Source organism: Andrena cerasifolii, chromosome 4 (genome assembly GCF_050908995.1).
Source record: "Andrena cerasifolii isolate SP2316 chromosome 4, iyAndCera1_principal, whole genome shotgun sequence".
In the NCBI taxonomy this organism is placed as follows: Eukaryota; Metazoa; Arthropoda; class Insecta; order Hymenoptera; family Andrenidae; genus Andrena; species Andrena cerasifolii.
The window spans coordinates 20,675,210-20,691,934 of NC_135121.1; the positions used below are offsets into that span (position 1 = coordinate 20,675,210).

General features: G+C 44.8%; 1 protein-coding gene across 5 annotated transcripts in view; it reads left to right on the forward strand.

Moving 5' to 3' along the window:
* Positions 1-16,725, forward strand: part of Tara (SERTA domain-containing protein 2 taranis) — a 250,490-nt gene that overhangs the window by 129,241 nt on the left and 104,524 nt on the right. For all 5 annotated transcript variants that reach the window (XR_013085234.1, XM_076811140.1, XM_076811137.1 and 2 more), the window contains one exon: positions 12,423-12,510. Coding sequence is in view for 3 of the 5 variants with exons in the window: in XM_076811140.1 (XP_076667255.1) it covers positions 12,423-12,510 (88 nt within the window). In the remaining 2 variants the exon portion in view is untranslated. The remainder of the gene's footprint in view (positions 1-12,422; positions 12,511-16,725) is intronic.

Here is a 16,725-nt window from a genome sequence, read left to right on the forward strand (position 1 = left end):
GGCTCCTCGTCCCGCGCACCCCCCTCGCCGCTTGGAATTTTCCTCCCGTTGTCGCTCGATCTAGCAATCGATTTCGCGCTTCGTTCTTCGCTCGAAATGCGAGTGGACGCCGCACTGGCTACCCCCGAGGGCTGTCTCACGGCGTGACACATTTGCTACGCGATATACTTGTAACGGTACAGGTAATATTGGTTTAAGGGAGGCAGAAGTTGAATGCGAATGCGTGCCCGCGAGAAGAGTCTCGAGTAGCGACTTAATCGCGAGCTGCCGCCCGGCTGGACGCGGACGTGTTGTGTTTTCATCCCTCGTCTCGCTTGTCCGCTTTCATTCAGCCGCGGAATCTCGGACGACGGAGTTTTCACAGTCAAGATCTCCCGGGTACGGGTCAATGAAAGGTTCGCTGGACGTCTTTTTCAGCCAGGCCTGCCCCTGTGGAGCTGATTTCCGCGCGAGGCGAGGTTAACGTTGCGAGGCAGATCGTGGTCTTCGATGCTTCCTTGATGCGCGTGGAACAATCGCTGTTGCAATGTAAACACTTCCATGTAAAACTATAGAATGTATTTCTACGCTTCACTCTGATCGTTTATCGCAGCTCCAGCGTAACTGCGTACCGCACCCTAAGGCAGCGCTCGGTGTTCGCTGGTTCGTTGTCGAAGTTTAGAAGCGTGGCGAGTGCCGAGTTCATCGAGCAATATCGACTCTTGCGGAACGATGTAAACACCACAGAACTTTGTCGGAACTCACTGAGATCTCTAAGTGAGGCTGTAGAATCAATTCCTAAACAGTCACCCCCACGCACCTGCAAACATCCACCTTCGCGATCACCTCAGACGTTCCAAGACACCCAGTCGCGCATCCAGCCCTTCCTTTCAAACACATCAGAGAGCTCCACCCTACTTCAATCCATATTGTTCGTTAACTCACATTTTCTGCGAAATTCAGTCCGTAGCAGTAATGTATTCCAATAAGCTGTACTAATCATATAAAATAGGGAAAATTAATTTTGTTTAGAGTTGGCCATTTTGGATCGAAACACCGTGCAGAGCGAGGATTTGTTCGGGAGGGAGGTTTCGATGGGTGCCTAACTGCTTAGGTATCTCGGAATAACTTAAATCAGTTGGAAGAAGGCAGATTCTACCGCAACACTCTCGTCCTCGTAAGACACGATGCCTTTTATCACCTCGCGATCAGATTCGCCGCTTGCCCGTGCAAAGGCTGTTTGTTCTCGATGGCCGAAACACGATGCACTCGATTCCCTCGACGTAATTCGGCGAGGGGGGTTCGCGCGAGGACCATAGAGGGTGACGTCCTTTCTAGCCGTGTATCGGGGTTGGCAGCGTTCACCCCTCGACAAAGAGGAGGGCATTTCCATCGGCTTAGCCGAACGAAGGGGGCCACCGTCAGCGTGGCACTTTTTTCCACGCGCTGTTCTCCCGGAAAACGCGTGCTGGAGGTCGGCCAAGTACATCGCGGAAATTTCAATGGGCAATTAACGCGTGACACAAATATGCGGGTAAAATACATATTCCGCGATCGTAGACCATAAGGAAACTGGATACCAATCGATCGCCTCGAGGTCTCCGCGTCTCGGAGATTACCACGTTGCGCCAACAAATTTAAGTTTCTAAATAATCTGAATGATGTACCACAACATGGATGACGTTATTCTCGGACAACTCAGTATTAAATCTGATTGAGAAGTCGGTGATAGAAACGTTGATTTACTTAGTAACGGTGCACCGCTACTAAACAGTGGAGAATCGTGAAGTGAAGGGACATCGCCGTCCGGTGTCAGCGGAAGGATATAAAAGACTAATTGTATAACGATGCGTGCAACAGTGCATTGGAAGCAGGCCAGACGTTATGAAACGAGCCTCTAGCTCCGCGGGGAAACGATTTTCAAGCGAGGATTCAACCTGCGCGTTCGACGCGCCCCGTCTATTCTCGGTGTCCAGAAGCTCTAAAAATACGGGGCGCACTGACTAACCAAGAAAATTAAGGTACCCCGCGGCCCGAAATAGGAGGCTGGCGCCCCGCCAGGCACCGTAAATACCGCGGGGTAGTCTGCGCCAGCGACAGCCTCGGACGAGGAATTTTGTAAATACCGAAGCGGTTCGAATTTCCTAAACAGCGTGTTCAGGGGGCTCTCTCTTGATTAACACGACTGGGTGACCGAGTCCCGTTTCCCCTCGATCGCTGATTCACGGTTCAGTTCATTCATGGATCGACGACAACAACTGGGAATCGCGGGCGCCGTTTGCGAGAAAACGAGCAGCGCGATCGCCGTACAGGTTTCTTCGAATATGTGTCGGCAGACAGGTGGAAACGTACCCGCGAAGGTAAACGAGATCGATGCGCTCCCTTCTACTAGACTCATCTTCCATCCAAGAACGATAGAGGGGGATCTATCGGTGGTGTCTTATTTGCAGGCATTCCTTTGGTTTCTTTGATTTGATAGTGAACTTGGGCCTGGATAGATTTTGTAAAAATCGACTTGCTATTTAATAGAATGTTAGTATTCTACAATCTCACAGCGTATGCTCTTCTTTCCTGTCGGTTGTGGGGTGGTACACTGGTGGTATAGACCTAATCCACGATATGGTGAATGATTATTTATTTATCTATTTATTGATTTAAGGAGGTCCATGGGTATTAGACAGCTAAAATCAACGGTTGCGTCTAGGCTAGATTGTAGAGCCAGTAATAACTTAAACCACTTGCTCTTTTAACAATCTCCAAATAAGATCGTTTGCAAAATATTAAAAATTAATTAATATACAAGACGTCAAAGTGTCTGCTCGCATAATGCGCGTCTCAGTGTGGCGAACACGATTCCGATTGACCGACTCATCTAAAAGCAAAATCGTTGCATACGAGTATCCTTTAATACAAAATCTACAATGTGGAACTCGGTGGAAAAATTTGAATAAAAATTCACGGAGTTGTACGACAAATATCAACTTTGAAGGATTTTACTGAAATAATTCTGTGATAAATGTTGTCTTAAATGTTGTTAAAGCTATGCGATCTTAGGGAGCAAGTTCCACATCGTGGAGAAAAGTGTTTTGTAGGTTAAGTTAAAATTCCAACAAAAAATATCGATCCGTTCTCGAGTTACGCTGTTCACCGCCTTGAGAAACACAGTTTTGAGAAAAACGGCTTTAAAACCTGCCGCGGCGCGGTTACCTGCATTGACCCGTCCGTTACTTTTTACGCTGTAACTCTCCCAATTTTTCGAATATTTCAAAGAAATCATTTTTTAAAATACTTCTAAGATGCGTGCCTATCATAAACATTGGAAAAAAAATTATTTTTTGACCTCGAAATATCCACGTACCTACCTCCTTAACATAAATGAACACGTTCGATAAAAAGACAAAGTATAACGTCGCTACGTCTGTCTTAACGTAGGAGGGGTTAATCGAACTCGCTCACTGACCCAATAACTCGCCCAGCTTCGACTCGGTCTTTTCGTCCTGTCGTCTGAATTCGCGCGGTTTATTCGGGGAGCGATCCCGGGCGAGAGGGACCACCCTGTCCCACAATGAAAGCACATTCCCCTCGGGTGCTCGAATATACGAATACCCCGCAGGGGTTCCTGGCGTGGTTTTCGGGGGTGAAAATGCTGGGGTCCCCGCTGACGGAGATGGCGACTCCGTCGCAACCCCCCGTTCGCTCGAGGGGGATCGATCCGGGAACGTTCTCTGCGCAGCTAACACCCGTCCGCGGAACCTAAACCCGAATCCTTACTTGCGGGATGCCCGAAGAAACGGCCAGCCCAACGAAAACGAGAATCAAGCCTCCGGCAGGTGGCAGGTGCCCTTGCACCGCTACCCGCGCAGCTATATTTCCATTCCGTCCGCCGCGAATAATAGAGCACGTCCGTCGATTATTCCAGCTAATTGGCGGGCATGATGTTCCAATCATCGAGGGATTACATTTTCACGCGAATGATCGCTCGGCGGGCGCTAGTACACTTGTAAGCAGGGGTTGAAACGGTTCCGAGAATAACTGTTTCAAACTGTTATATATCGGTTCTGACTGACACAGTCACGAAGAACCGATATTCTGAATAACTGTTACAAGGAACCGAAATTTTTGGCTATATCGATTTCGGTTACAGTTCTGCAGAACCGATATTATATCACTGGTTTTACAACAGTAATGTATCCTATCTGTTACGAATCGGGTATGCGTAGCACGTTCCAAAATATTTACGATCAATGTCACATTTTTTGAGCCTCTCTATCTGGTGTCTCTCTTTTCAAAACTCCACCAATGCAGGAAAAGTTGAAATGAAAGAGAACATCTGTAAATTAAGTATTGAAAAGAGAGATTCTAGATAGAGAGGCTCAGCGATGAAGGATCTTATAAACAAACGCGGAGAGCGATTCTCTGGGTCGGAGGGTTTATAACCAATTGGCCACTTGTATCCCTCAGCTAGTGGCGAGCACGTTGAATTTAATACAAAAAGTATTATATTTCGCAGCAAGACATGTTTTCGTCCTCGATACACTGTTTTTATTGAAAAAAAAGTTAATAATCTACATAATTAATATAAAATTAGTAGGAAGTTTGTACATATTATGAAAGTTATTGCTGTTAGTGTTAGCAATACTTTAAATTAAGTGTCAAATTAATATTAGTCATAGTGTATAGTAGTTATTAGTGATATTTAAAAACATATCGACAGAAATGCGACATTGTTCGTAAGTATTTTGAAACGTGCGATGACAGAATGAAAATGCGACGTATAGTTGGAAGTTGCTCTGCAACAATTTCGGTATGTATACACAATTTATACTTTGTTTAAATTTTTAGACACTTATGGAGGCACGCCACATTAATAAGGGTTTAACTTAAACGTAACTTAAAAGAAAAACTATTTCAAACTACTTTTGAGAATCAATTTATTCTTCACAGATTTATTTTTTAATCATAATTCAATAGCGAGAGTTTACTGTATAACCGATATATAACCGTTACGGAACCTCTATAATATCGGTTCTGTGGAACCGGAACCGATATAGGCCAGAACCGTTTTCACTCGTAACTGTTTCAAGATTATTTCGGTTCTCATAACTGTTTCGAGAACCGAAACCGATAGCATAACTGTTTTCAACCCCTGCTTGTAAGCCAGGATTTATAGGAAGCTTTAACGATCCCCCAAGTTCTACGATTCGGTTACACGGGTTTCTCGATTTGTCGAATTCTATATTTTTCTCGAAGCTGTTATTACTTATTGCGCTGTGTTTCCCTGTTAGCTTGGAATTGCACGCGAGGTTGATGATTTGGAATCTCGTGTTATCGATGATTTGCATTTCTTCCTCCTAATATTGGTGCATTTGTAGCTTTCCCAATGAATGATTGTTTCGCGTTTTATTTCCACTTCGAGGATAGTACGTACCAAGGCCGTTTCTGCGATCGATGACGTTTTATGGTCCATCGAGTAACGGGTGAGATAGATTTATATTATTTCTCCGTCGAACAACGTATCGATGTCAAATAAAAGCGCGGTTGGGAGGGGGGGACGTTGATTCAGGGCAATCCAATTTCGCGGATTTGTGCGAAGTTAATTCGAAGAGGCATGGAAGCAAAATACTTTCGATTTGCACACGGGTAATTTTTAAAAATTTCGTCGTCAAGAGCCGGCGAAAAATCTGGCTTCGAAAGGCAGCGGCAAAAAGTTGTCGCAACGGGAGCGTTGCAACTCCTAACGATCGTGTCGTGTTTGAATTAGCAGCGGAACTTGAGGGAAATTAATTCGTTTGAAACGGAGGCGGGGGTCGGGTGGTTAACAGAAGAGCCAAGGGATTTTCATTAAAAGGAAGTGAACCTCAACGACCAGGCATTACTTCTTTATTTATGATATTTTAACGGTACGGCTGTACACACCGGAAATTTTCCTTTAAGTGCATTTTTCGAACGGCTCGAAGTAGCTGGCGTTCTACGCTCATGGGGTCCTTAGGAAGAGATTGGAAAATACGAGGGAGCCTGCAGGGGATCCCTCGAAGCTCGTACGAATAAGGATCGACTATCTCCAGCGAAATTCTTAACAGAAGGATTCGCTTGAGTTTCTCTCTTAGAAAGAAATCTGATCCTAATCCGATTTAACACTTTTCATGCTTTGTTTAGCAAAGCCAAAACTCCAGAGTCAAAGTGGAAGTGTTCAGATTCCTGCGATCCTGGAATGCTATCCCTCTCAAGGTCAAGAATTCAAAGTCGATTTTCTCGAAATTGAAGCACGATATCAAAAAAAGTTACTCTTCCTTTTCCACTTATAACAAGTAAATAAGTCGAGAAAAACAAATAAAATTTGTTGATATTGCCCTTCATTTTCGAGAAAATCGACTCTAAAGTCCTTGGCGTTGCGTCCAGTCGTGTATATGAAAATCTACCCTTATTGTTACCTATTCTTCTTCCGCGTTTCAAGTGCCACGACCCAGAGAATCCTCCCGTGTCTTCGATCAGATGGGAGTGTCGCTGTCAGTGCGAGGATCGAGTAATTTGCCCTCTAGAGTGTTACACCGTCCCGTGGCCTGTAGATCGATAATGTTATTAATTCGCTGCAAGTGCAAGTGACTCGCGAGTAGATCGAATTAACGTTAGCTAAACTGAATCCCGCGAAGGCGTTCCCCGGGATATGCCTCGCCTGGACATATTTGCACGGTCCGTTTCCACCGAGCTAACCCCGTTATTAAGCGGTAAATCGACAATTATTAGCCCCCCGCGCCCCCCGCCGCGCGGGGTCAAGTGTAATGCGATTCTAATTGCTCTTCGAACATGACACCAGCGCTCACCACTGTTTCGATATCCGCCGTTATTCTGCTCTTCCTATCGACGATAGCTGCCCGTCCACGCGCACGAAATCGAATTAGCTGAAGGGCCTGCTGAAATCGACACGCGGTAACGTTCGACAGGAAACACTTGGATCGCATGAAAATTAATCGCAAGTTCCTTCGAGGAGCCATCGCCGAAGCGTTCTTGAACGCTGAGGTAAATACCCCTGGTTACTTCGGAACTTGAAACGCAGTTAACTGCACGTATTAACCGCTGAAGACAGTTAAACGACTTGGCTCAGAGGGAGCTGCCTGAACATTGAAAAGAGACGTTCCAATTCCGAAGAATCTTCAAATGGAATTTTGACTAATGGAGGCAGGGCCAGCCACGCAGGGTGTAGGGGTCCCAGAAAACGGAACAAGGAGAAAAGAGAAAATAAAAAGAAACTGATATTTATATTTGATCATATTTTGATGATAGATTATTTTTTTATTTTGTTACCGTTGGAAAACTGTTTGCGGACCCAAAATATTTGTTGCACCCGGGTCCCTTTATAGAGCAGAGGTTGGCTCTGAACGCAGGATCTTTAGAAACATCGAAACTCGAAACTCTTAACTTCTTTTCATACTTTTCAACCCCATGAAATAATCGTCCCTTCCGTAATAACCAAATATGTACTAGGCATGCCGAATAGAAGGGAAGGAATGCTTCCATGAGACGTCGGTGAAAGTGTGAGCGTCCTCTCTCCGCCAGGTGTATCTACTTATTCGGAAACGGAGCGGGACTTTTACCGAAATCGCAACGTGGAATCTATGAGACAACGGACATCGGCGGCGATTCGGAAAACTAAAGAGAAGGAAATGGAATCGTTAGACGTGGCGGCGGCGGCTCGCCGAAATTGCGAATTTCGAGCGGACATGCGCGTCGCGCGATCGCAGTCGCCTCCCCCAGGAAGTGCAGCAGAGTGCATGCACCGACCTTATTATCTGCTCCCTTCTGCAGCGCGGCGGAATGAAGTCGAACTTTGGCTGTTTGCGCTCTGGATCGTAAAATTTGGACGGGTCTCTACGGCCGACGGGCATCTTTCGACATTATCATTCACGACGGCGGGCCTCTCGAGCTCGTGGAGCACGCTTCCTCGTAATCGCGATAATTGCAGCCACCAATGCTGCGTGCAGGACCTCGAAGGGATCTGTTCTCCTGGACTCTTCGAAAATCGTGGGCGTCTTTTCCCGACGAGGCATCGGCGTCCATTCGTGACATTTTTTTTTGGAAAGCAAAAATTGGAATTTTTCAAAAGCTTCCACCACTCGAATTGTTAATATCGTTTGTAATAATGATCAGCCCATTGATAGGTAGAGTGAGGTGAAATAGGGTGAGAGGGAAAGAACTCTTTGGTAATTCTGCGTGCACTTTCATAGGCTTGTTACGCGTATCATTTATTTGGGCTCGAGTCAGGATTGAAAAAGTAGTTAGAAAATTGAATCGAAACGCCAGACATTCGGGAACGATCCCGTTTCGTAGTGTTTAATTTTTTATCGCGGAAAACGGGGCGTGCCGGAGCATGGTCGAGGGTTATCGAGCATCACGCGAAGCGAAATGTGATGGAAATAAAAACAAATACTACCCCGTTCTGCCCGAAAGGGAAGGTAGCAAAAAACAAAACAATGAAAAAATTAAAAAAAAAATTAAAACCGACTTCAAAATAATAAAAATGCACTAAAAAGTAAAAAATAATTTTTTCCCTTATTTAATCTACGACTCTCATATTTTTTAAGTCGACGCCAGATTTACACAGCGTAAATGATTAGGCGCCCACTTAAAAAATATGAGAGTCGTGGATTAAATAAGGGAAAAAATTATTTTTTACTTTTTAAGGCATTTTTAATATTTTTATTTTTAACTTTATAGTTTTATATATATTGACACAACATACTGATGATATATGCGCGTACGTACATAAAATAATAATAATTAGGTGACAATAGTCTTTATTACTAACCGGAACTGGATAAATATTGGGCCAATGTTGATGGCAGCGTAGGATGGGACCACCGGGGCATCGCCCTCTTTCGAATAAAAAAAAGATCATCAAAATCGGTCCATATGCTGAGGAGTTATGCCGGGACAAACATAAAAAAAATACATACGGGTCGAATCTGTAACCTCCTCCTTTTTGAAGTCGGTTAAAAATAAAAATTGGCGGGTTCGAGCCGTTGTAGAAGCTGAACAGCGTCACTCTTCAGACACGCAAATTAATTGCAATTGATCGGGAGGTCCATCGATACCCACGTATCGGTGAATTAGTGGTATCGAGGGCGAGGAGAAAATTTACGAACCTGCACGATTTCCCAGCTTTCTTTGGGCATGGACGATTTGGCAAATACAAGGATGTTTCTTTACCATCGTCATAGACAATATTATATATTAAATTACTGTACCTCTAATACTCTTTAACATCAGCTCAAAACTGCAGCATGCGCCTATAGATAATTAAAAACTGTATAAAACTCAGTTGTCATTAAACAAGACAACACACTTTTAAAGCCGACAGAAAGTTACCACCTTTGAAAAGTAATAAAAGATCTAATATTTCCTGGAGGCACCTTTTGCCTTTAGGACGGCCTAAAAAATTACCAAAAGTGGTAGCTCCTTTGTCGGCCCCAAGAATGTGTTGTCCCGTTCAATGCCACGCGGAACTTTTGTTTGTTTGTTCAATAAATTCCACTTTATACTGGGTTTTGTACAGTTTCCAATTATCCACCAGAATATGTATATTAAATACATACCACAGTTCTAAGTGGATGTTAAAAAAATAACAGAAATAAAGCAAATCGAAAAAGTGATAACTTTTTTGTCCGCTGCTGTACATATTTCGTCGTAAGTGCACGATATTAGATTCTTTCTCCAGAATTCCAAATTTGATTGGTTCTTAAGCAAGAAATTCTTGACGTACTTACTGCGCGTTTCATTACGACCGAAGTATATTGCATTTGGAATTATGAAGCTCATCCAGCAAAGAGTTCCTTGTCCGAGTGCTTGGTGACACTGATGTTAAAATACTACCCGTTCGCGACTACAGTATCGCATTATACATATACAGACGTTTGCTTCACCAAATCGCATGTACGTGGATCTGATTACGTAAATGTAGGTATCTACGGGTATGTACCTGCCTATCAATCTACAGAAATGCATCTACATGGGCGCATACTGCGCTGAATCAAGCGTATGTTCGTGTGTTACACGTATGTATCTGCAGATCCGTTCTGGGACGTGGCATGTAAATGCAATTACACCGCTGTATATATGTTTATGTTTATCTCGCTGGCATATCATAGTAACAGTATAACGACGACTTTATTGCCTCTTATATTGACACGCGTGCAGTCACCCGCTGGGGTAAATAAAAATGAATCGTTGTTTTAGACAGACTGATTAAGTTCTACGTGTGAACGTCGACTTGCGTGTTGAAATTGGCGGTGCGAGTACACTTACACGGCATCCAACGGTACAATTAACCGATTAAATTTCATTGATTTTCGTTAATTAATTCGCGATCCGAGTCACGATCGAGGACAATGAAAATCCCGCGAAGCGTCCGCCGGAGAGAAGTGTTTTGGAAAACGAGCAGAAGAGAAATAAGAAAGAAGGATACTGGTTGCTGTCCCTCGGGTGAAGCGCGTCCTTCGCTGACAAGGACGAAGTCTCTCACCCCCCTGGTTGTTCCATCTTGAGATTCGCCGCCGTGACGAGGGTTCGGTCGGTGCGAGGGAGAGCGCCCCCGTGGCTGCGCGACGAGGGTGGAAAAACTCATATCCCCTAATGAAGTAAAACGGGACGTCGCCCTGCCTCTGTGCGCGTTTGCCCGTGCGCGATAGAGACGGACGGAGAGGAAGGAGCGTGGAACGGCGCGTAGAGGTGAAGGAGGGTAAGCTAAAAGGGGGGTGTTTCGCGAGAGTGGAACGAAGAGGTGCCGCGAAATCCGGCGCGCGAGGGAGACGAGACTCACGAAAAATGGGAAGGGGGATGCTTCCAGGGAGGAGGGGTGGCTGGAGGAAGAAACGCGGGAAAAGAAGACGAGAAGATACACGTGCTCGAAGGAGGAACGCGATACATACTCGACAGTGACGAAGCACTCTTCATCCGACGAGGGGAGGGAAGCGGGAGGGAAAGAGAGCGCAGGACGAGCGAAGGTGGCGACGAGACGAAGAAAGGGGGGAAACAGTGGTGGGACGGTGGCGCGGAGGAGTATGCTGAAAGAGGAAGAAGAGAGGAGCGTCGAATGAGACGGAGGGTGGTCGCGTGTAAATCGAACATCCCACTCCCTCGCGTTTCTCCGTTTTTTCTTCCTTTCTTTTCGGAATGTCAAGCGACGGGGTCACGGCACTCACGACGCAGGTGAAAATGGTCACTCAGGCGAAAGTGATATCGAGGGCTTCCTCGAGGCATGCGGAGGCAAGACTTTGGATAGTCTTCCTCGTTTTCGGGAAGCAAAGTGAAAGTATCGTTTTGGTCGTTTGTTCAGCGTTGCAACGCAACTGTAATTTGACCTGTAATTTAACGATTGCATGCGATGGCGTCAATCACTCGCAGAGTTCTGTTCCTCGTCGATCCAACTTCTCTTCCGTTAATCTCTTAAGAGTACTAAGCAGTGTTTTTTTTTTAAAGTGTATGGTGTTACTAAACATTATGCCGAAGAACAAGACTCAGTTTCAATTCATTTCTTTGTAGTTAATTAAAAAAGACATGCTTCATTATCGAATCCATCTGAATGGTACTTTTACTTTGCTTCCTAAAAACGCGGAAGATTATCCAAAGGCTGGTCTCAAGTATATATCTTCGATCCTTCCGACGCTGGCTCCACCTCGAAAACATAAGAAACAATCGAACGATATGAAACACAACCCTCGCTCAACAGATCAACAAACTAACAAAATCGAAAAGGGTTCATCCACTTTCTCTTTAAAATCTCCCTTTTAAAAGAGCATTCGTGAACATTGGAATTCTTCAAACCCATGAGCAAATAATCTCCCAAAGAGAATGTTAAAAAAGGAAGATTCGTGTGTCGATGGGTTAACATAGAAGTTGATGGCCCCCCTGGATCGGTGCAACCTAACCCGCTTGTGTAGGTGCGTTAAAGCTGCCCTGTGTGTACGTGGACGATATTCAACGTTTATTCTACACACAGGGACAGGGGTGTGTATATGGGGGCGCACAGGTAGGTATGCGCTGGACGGCAGCGGGGTTTATTGCGACGAGCGTTATCGCGACCAGACGGAACGAACGTCCCGTAGCAAGTGGGCAGTAACGTTTGACGAGCGGTCTAACCCTTTAATTGAGTGCAGTTTTACGATTTCAGACGTCGTTTCGGACAAAGGAGTCAAGAGTTTCTGGAACGTTATGTGGCGCGCCGGAATAATTCCGCCCCGCTGCCGTTCGAATAATTTCAATCCACGCCGCGCCCGCCACGTTTACTCCGGGATCGATCCTAACGGCCACTGTCCCGCAGTGGTTCTTGGTCGTTTCAATCGCGACAGGTTGTGATTCGATGTTGGACCGAAAGGGTCAACACGTTTCATCGAGGTCGTTTGTATACGGGTATTTAAAGTTTCTAACCAAGATCGAAATGTATGTTTCAGATGCGAGCAGCGTTCTCACGAACCTTCGTTCCTCCGCTTCGTCAAGATTGCAACCCCGCTGCAGCTGAGGGCATTTCAACTGTACAAGGTAGAACATTTTTGATAATAATAAAGAACGATGATGAAAGGGAGGGGGTCGTAGGGGATTAAACAAGGCGATACTAAATTTCAAATGTGACGAGAGATCAAAATTCTGGTAATTAATATGCGCGCATGAGATGGTGAAAAATTAGGGATTGTGAGAGGTTTATTAATCACCGGGATTACTGTCGTGTTTGGATATGAAACTTGTGAATCGTTTTTTAAAAAGATTGCAACCTTTTTGCAATTTCACCCGGCTACAGAATATAAACATATTCTTTTATACCATGTACGTACCTTAAACGTTTTTGCGCCGGTACGTAAAGATCGCGATGAAACGTTTAAACGTAAAATTAGGAATTTTCGAAGTTCATTTAAACAGTAATATTCGCGGAGGAGCCATTTCGCAACTATTCCGAATACAAATATCGTAGATAGGCAGAGCCATTAGTACTTCAGAAATGTCAACACAGATTCAATTTAGCAAAACGACTAGTAAAATACATTAATGCGAATTGCATGGAAATTAAACGCGCATCTAATTTTACAGTGTTCGTTTCAGTGATGGATACCCTATCTCCATTCGCACGCGAACATTTGCATTTTACCAATTTAGTTGCTGATAGACAAAAAATAAATGCCTTCCCCTGATCTACCTACCATCAGAGATAATTACACCTATCACTCAAAACTTCAGCACCTAAAAAATGGGAAAATCTAAATATTTCAAAAATTTCAAACTACATTCTCACTTCTGCTTTTGCTAGCATTCCAAAGGCGATCTATTCATAAATTTCGTTATCTTAGCACCAAGATGAAAGGTCCTCCGACACAGCGATCTAAAATCGCTCTGATCACACGAACCAATCCAGACGCCCCAAATAAAATTCTACGAACGCTGTCCAGCATTAGAATCGCGTGCCGAGCTGGCGAAGCCAGCAGCGGCAGGGCTCGATCGAGAAAGATTTTTTCATCGCGATCCCACGATCGGGTAATAGACGATCGTTGCTCGTCGATCATCCTCGGCACGGTGCAGAGCGGATTTCGCAGGCAGTAAAGCGAACGACGAGAGGGCAGCTGTCGCCGAGTTCGCGTCACGGCCGCCCTGAATTTTTCCCGGGAAGAGACACGGCCAAGTGACAGGTGTCACTGGATACCATCAAGGTCGACCATGACCCTCTCGAGGCGTTTACTTTCGCCCACCGATACGCCGCGGAAGTTTCTCGTTTTCGGGAGGACGTTGACCGTCCAGCAGCTCTCGCGTATCGCGAGAAAAACGTGATCAGTGCTCGTTAATGAGCGATCATGCGGGACCTTATTCATTGACGGGGTCAGTAGTTAGAAACGCACGTAAAACTGTGCATTGCTAAAGAATTGTGTTGGGAGAGAGTTTATTAGGTTTCTGGATAGATTAATCGTCACTTGGGCCAATTTATGCAGACAACTACCATTCGTCAATAATCCGAAACAGCGCTATCTGAAATTGAGTAAATTTCAAGTGAAGATTAGTTTGAAGATTTTAAAGGTTGAAGAAATGTACCTCTATTTCTTGTTATCGTTTCACGATGCTTTTTAACGTGGTATTTAATAGCGAGTAGTATGATTAATATTATTTTAAATTTTCTGTAGTTTCTGTTTCTTAAGCTGCAAATGGAACTACGGCTCGAAAGCTGTACGAAGGAGAGAAATTTGGCGGAAAGAGTGTAGGAAATTTTCTGGCGGGCGACTCGGTCGCGTGGTCCATTCATCAGGCATTTTCGATGCGATATTAAGCTGATAGCAAATGTTTGCATAGCGCGGCGCGTGCGTCGACGTGATTTCTGCCTACGTAATTTATCCATAGTCCGCGGAATAATTTCGGCCGCACCAGCTGAATTATGAAATTACCGTGCCCCAGGGACCGTCGCGCGTATTTTCGCACTGGCTAGCCGCGGCTTTCGCGCGGCGATTTTCCGAGCGCCAAGCATCCCCTAAAAATTCACGCATCCTACAAAGATTCCGGACAATTTCGTCCACTTTTAAGAGTGTCTTAGTTTTCAACAATTCGAGGAAGAAATTATATGGAGATGGCCACTGCTTCTGCGAAGATATGGTTACTGATGTCAGGAGTTTTTGGCACGAATTTTGTAGGTGTTACCACTGCTTGAGAATAGAGTGTACCTATACTTGAAAACATCTATGATTGCGGAATAGAATTCTTTTCCCTTTCCCTTCCCTTTCTTCTCTCTTCACTGGTACTGCATTCCATAACACTTCCCCACAACTCAGCCCCACGCGAGTCGTTATAGGTGCACCAGGCAATACTGGAGCCTAATGCTTCCCCACGAGATCGCCCACCAAACCTCAGAATCTAATCATCGCTATCCCCGCAGAGTTCACTCTAAGGTACAACACACCAACCACCGTTCAACCACGTTGCCACTCCCCTTTTCAAGCATTCGCATCTGGAACCTCACTGTCGCCCTTCAAAAAGGCTCGTCGCAGGTTTCGCCACGCTGAAGTCACGTGTGTGCCCAAACACTTAGCGACGGTGCCAGCGGAACTTCACCGCGGAATCGCTGGAACGGGCTGAGTCGGTGTGAAAGAGGCCTTTTATCGCGTTGGTTGCGAGTAGCTGCACGCGAGAAAGGGTTGCATCTGAATAAATCCAGCTTGGTCGCATTGTCCGCGCGGCCCACGGTTTCGCGGCTCCATTCTGCCGGAGGTGGTAAATGGCAGTTAGTTTTGGAGCGGCGCGCAACGACGTTGGAAAAGGGGGGCGGCACGCGTGTTTGACGTATTACACGGCTCGACGAGATCGAAAGTAAAGTTCTCCCTCGACTGCGTCCCGTTCGATGACCCGAATTTTTTTCCACCGGCGCCACCCCTTCTGTCGCGCGGAATTCGCGGATCTTGCGAGTCTACCATAAGTTCGAGACGTAGAAGGAAATGGAGTCGAATATTTCAACTTCAAGGGTAGTTCTCTGTGCCATTTTTCCTTTGATTTTTCCCTAATTACGGCCGAAAAGAGGCGAATGTTTGTGATTTTTTTTGAAAAAGCGGAAGCATGTATTCTTACAGAACTTTTTGCGCTTAAAAGAGCAACATTTAAAGAACATTTGGTAATTTTTTCGTAGAAAAATATTTACGTTTATAATAAAGTAACAACTCCGACATCCAAGAAGCATTTTTAAAAATTTAGTTTTGCTGTGAGCACTGCCGTTCGGAACCAGATTATCTACAATAAAAAAAACAAAAAAGATTTCGTTAGTATATTAATGTATCCTGAAGTTGACGGAGAGAATTTCCCGAAATATTAATTTAAAACAAAATGGTGGTTATTTAAAGTTGAATTCCTGATTTTTTTCGCGTGGTTATCGACATAAGGGTTAAGGGGAGGAAAAGAAATCGTAAAATTTCTAATATTCCATTGCAACTATTCTGCGCGGTGGGATCAGAATTTTTCAAAGGCGAACCCAGGTGTCCCATTTTCAGGGTCCATCCTCCCCGTTCATGGGCTTTGGAATGAGTTACGCAGCAGTGACACGTTTATTTAGCCGCGCGAGTCGCGTGGGCGGCTAAGATAAATGGCTGCACTCGGATGCGCCTGCCCGCGATGCACTTGTGCAATCAGCGTGGTCGATTATGTAAAGACGGTCTCAACGACTCGTTTCTCGATCGAATCCACGTCGTCGAGCTCGTTGAACTTGAACCCTGCTTGTTTGGCTTGGTGACGCTCGGTCTGTCTGGCTAAAAGCTTGTACGTATAGGCAGACGATGTTTATTTACCGCTGGTGCAGAAATGGGTGCAAGTGTTGGAGTCACGCAGCGAATAATTTCAGGCTTTTAAAAGTCAATATGAATATATTAGAAATATGTAGGGGAGACCGGGGCTAGTTGACTAATTCCCTTTAATTGTTGTATTATATTATAAATTATGCTGCGATTCGCGATATTGAAGCATACGATTGACCAGCTTGCCATTTAATGTGTCACCGTGACAAAAATTTGCGCGTTCTATCAGTGAGAATGAAAAATCTAAAAAGGTCGGAGGGAAGCATATATTTTTGTTTCGACTATTTATGAATTTTTGTCCACTAAGTATTGCTCGATGTTTTTTCATGAATAGTTTGTGGAAACGTGATACATCGACTATAATTTAGGGTATTTTATTTTATCCGGTGCGTGGAGGTTTTGTACGTACGACCCTTAACGTGTTGACAATGTCGGACGGGGTTACTTG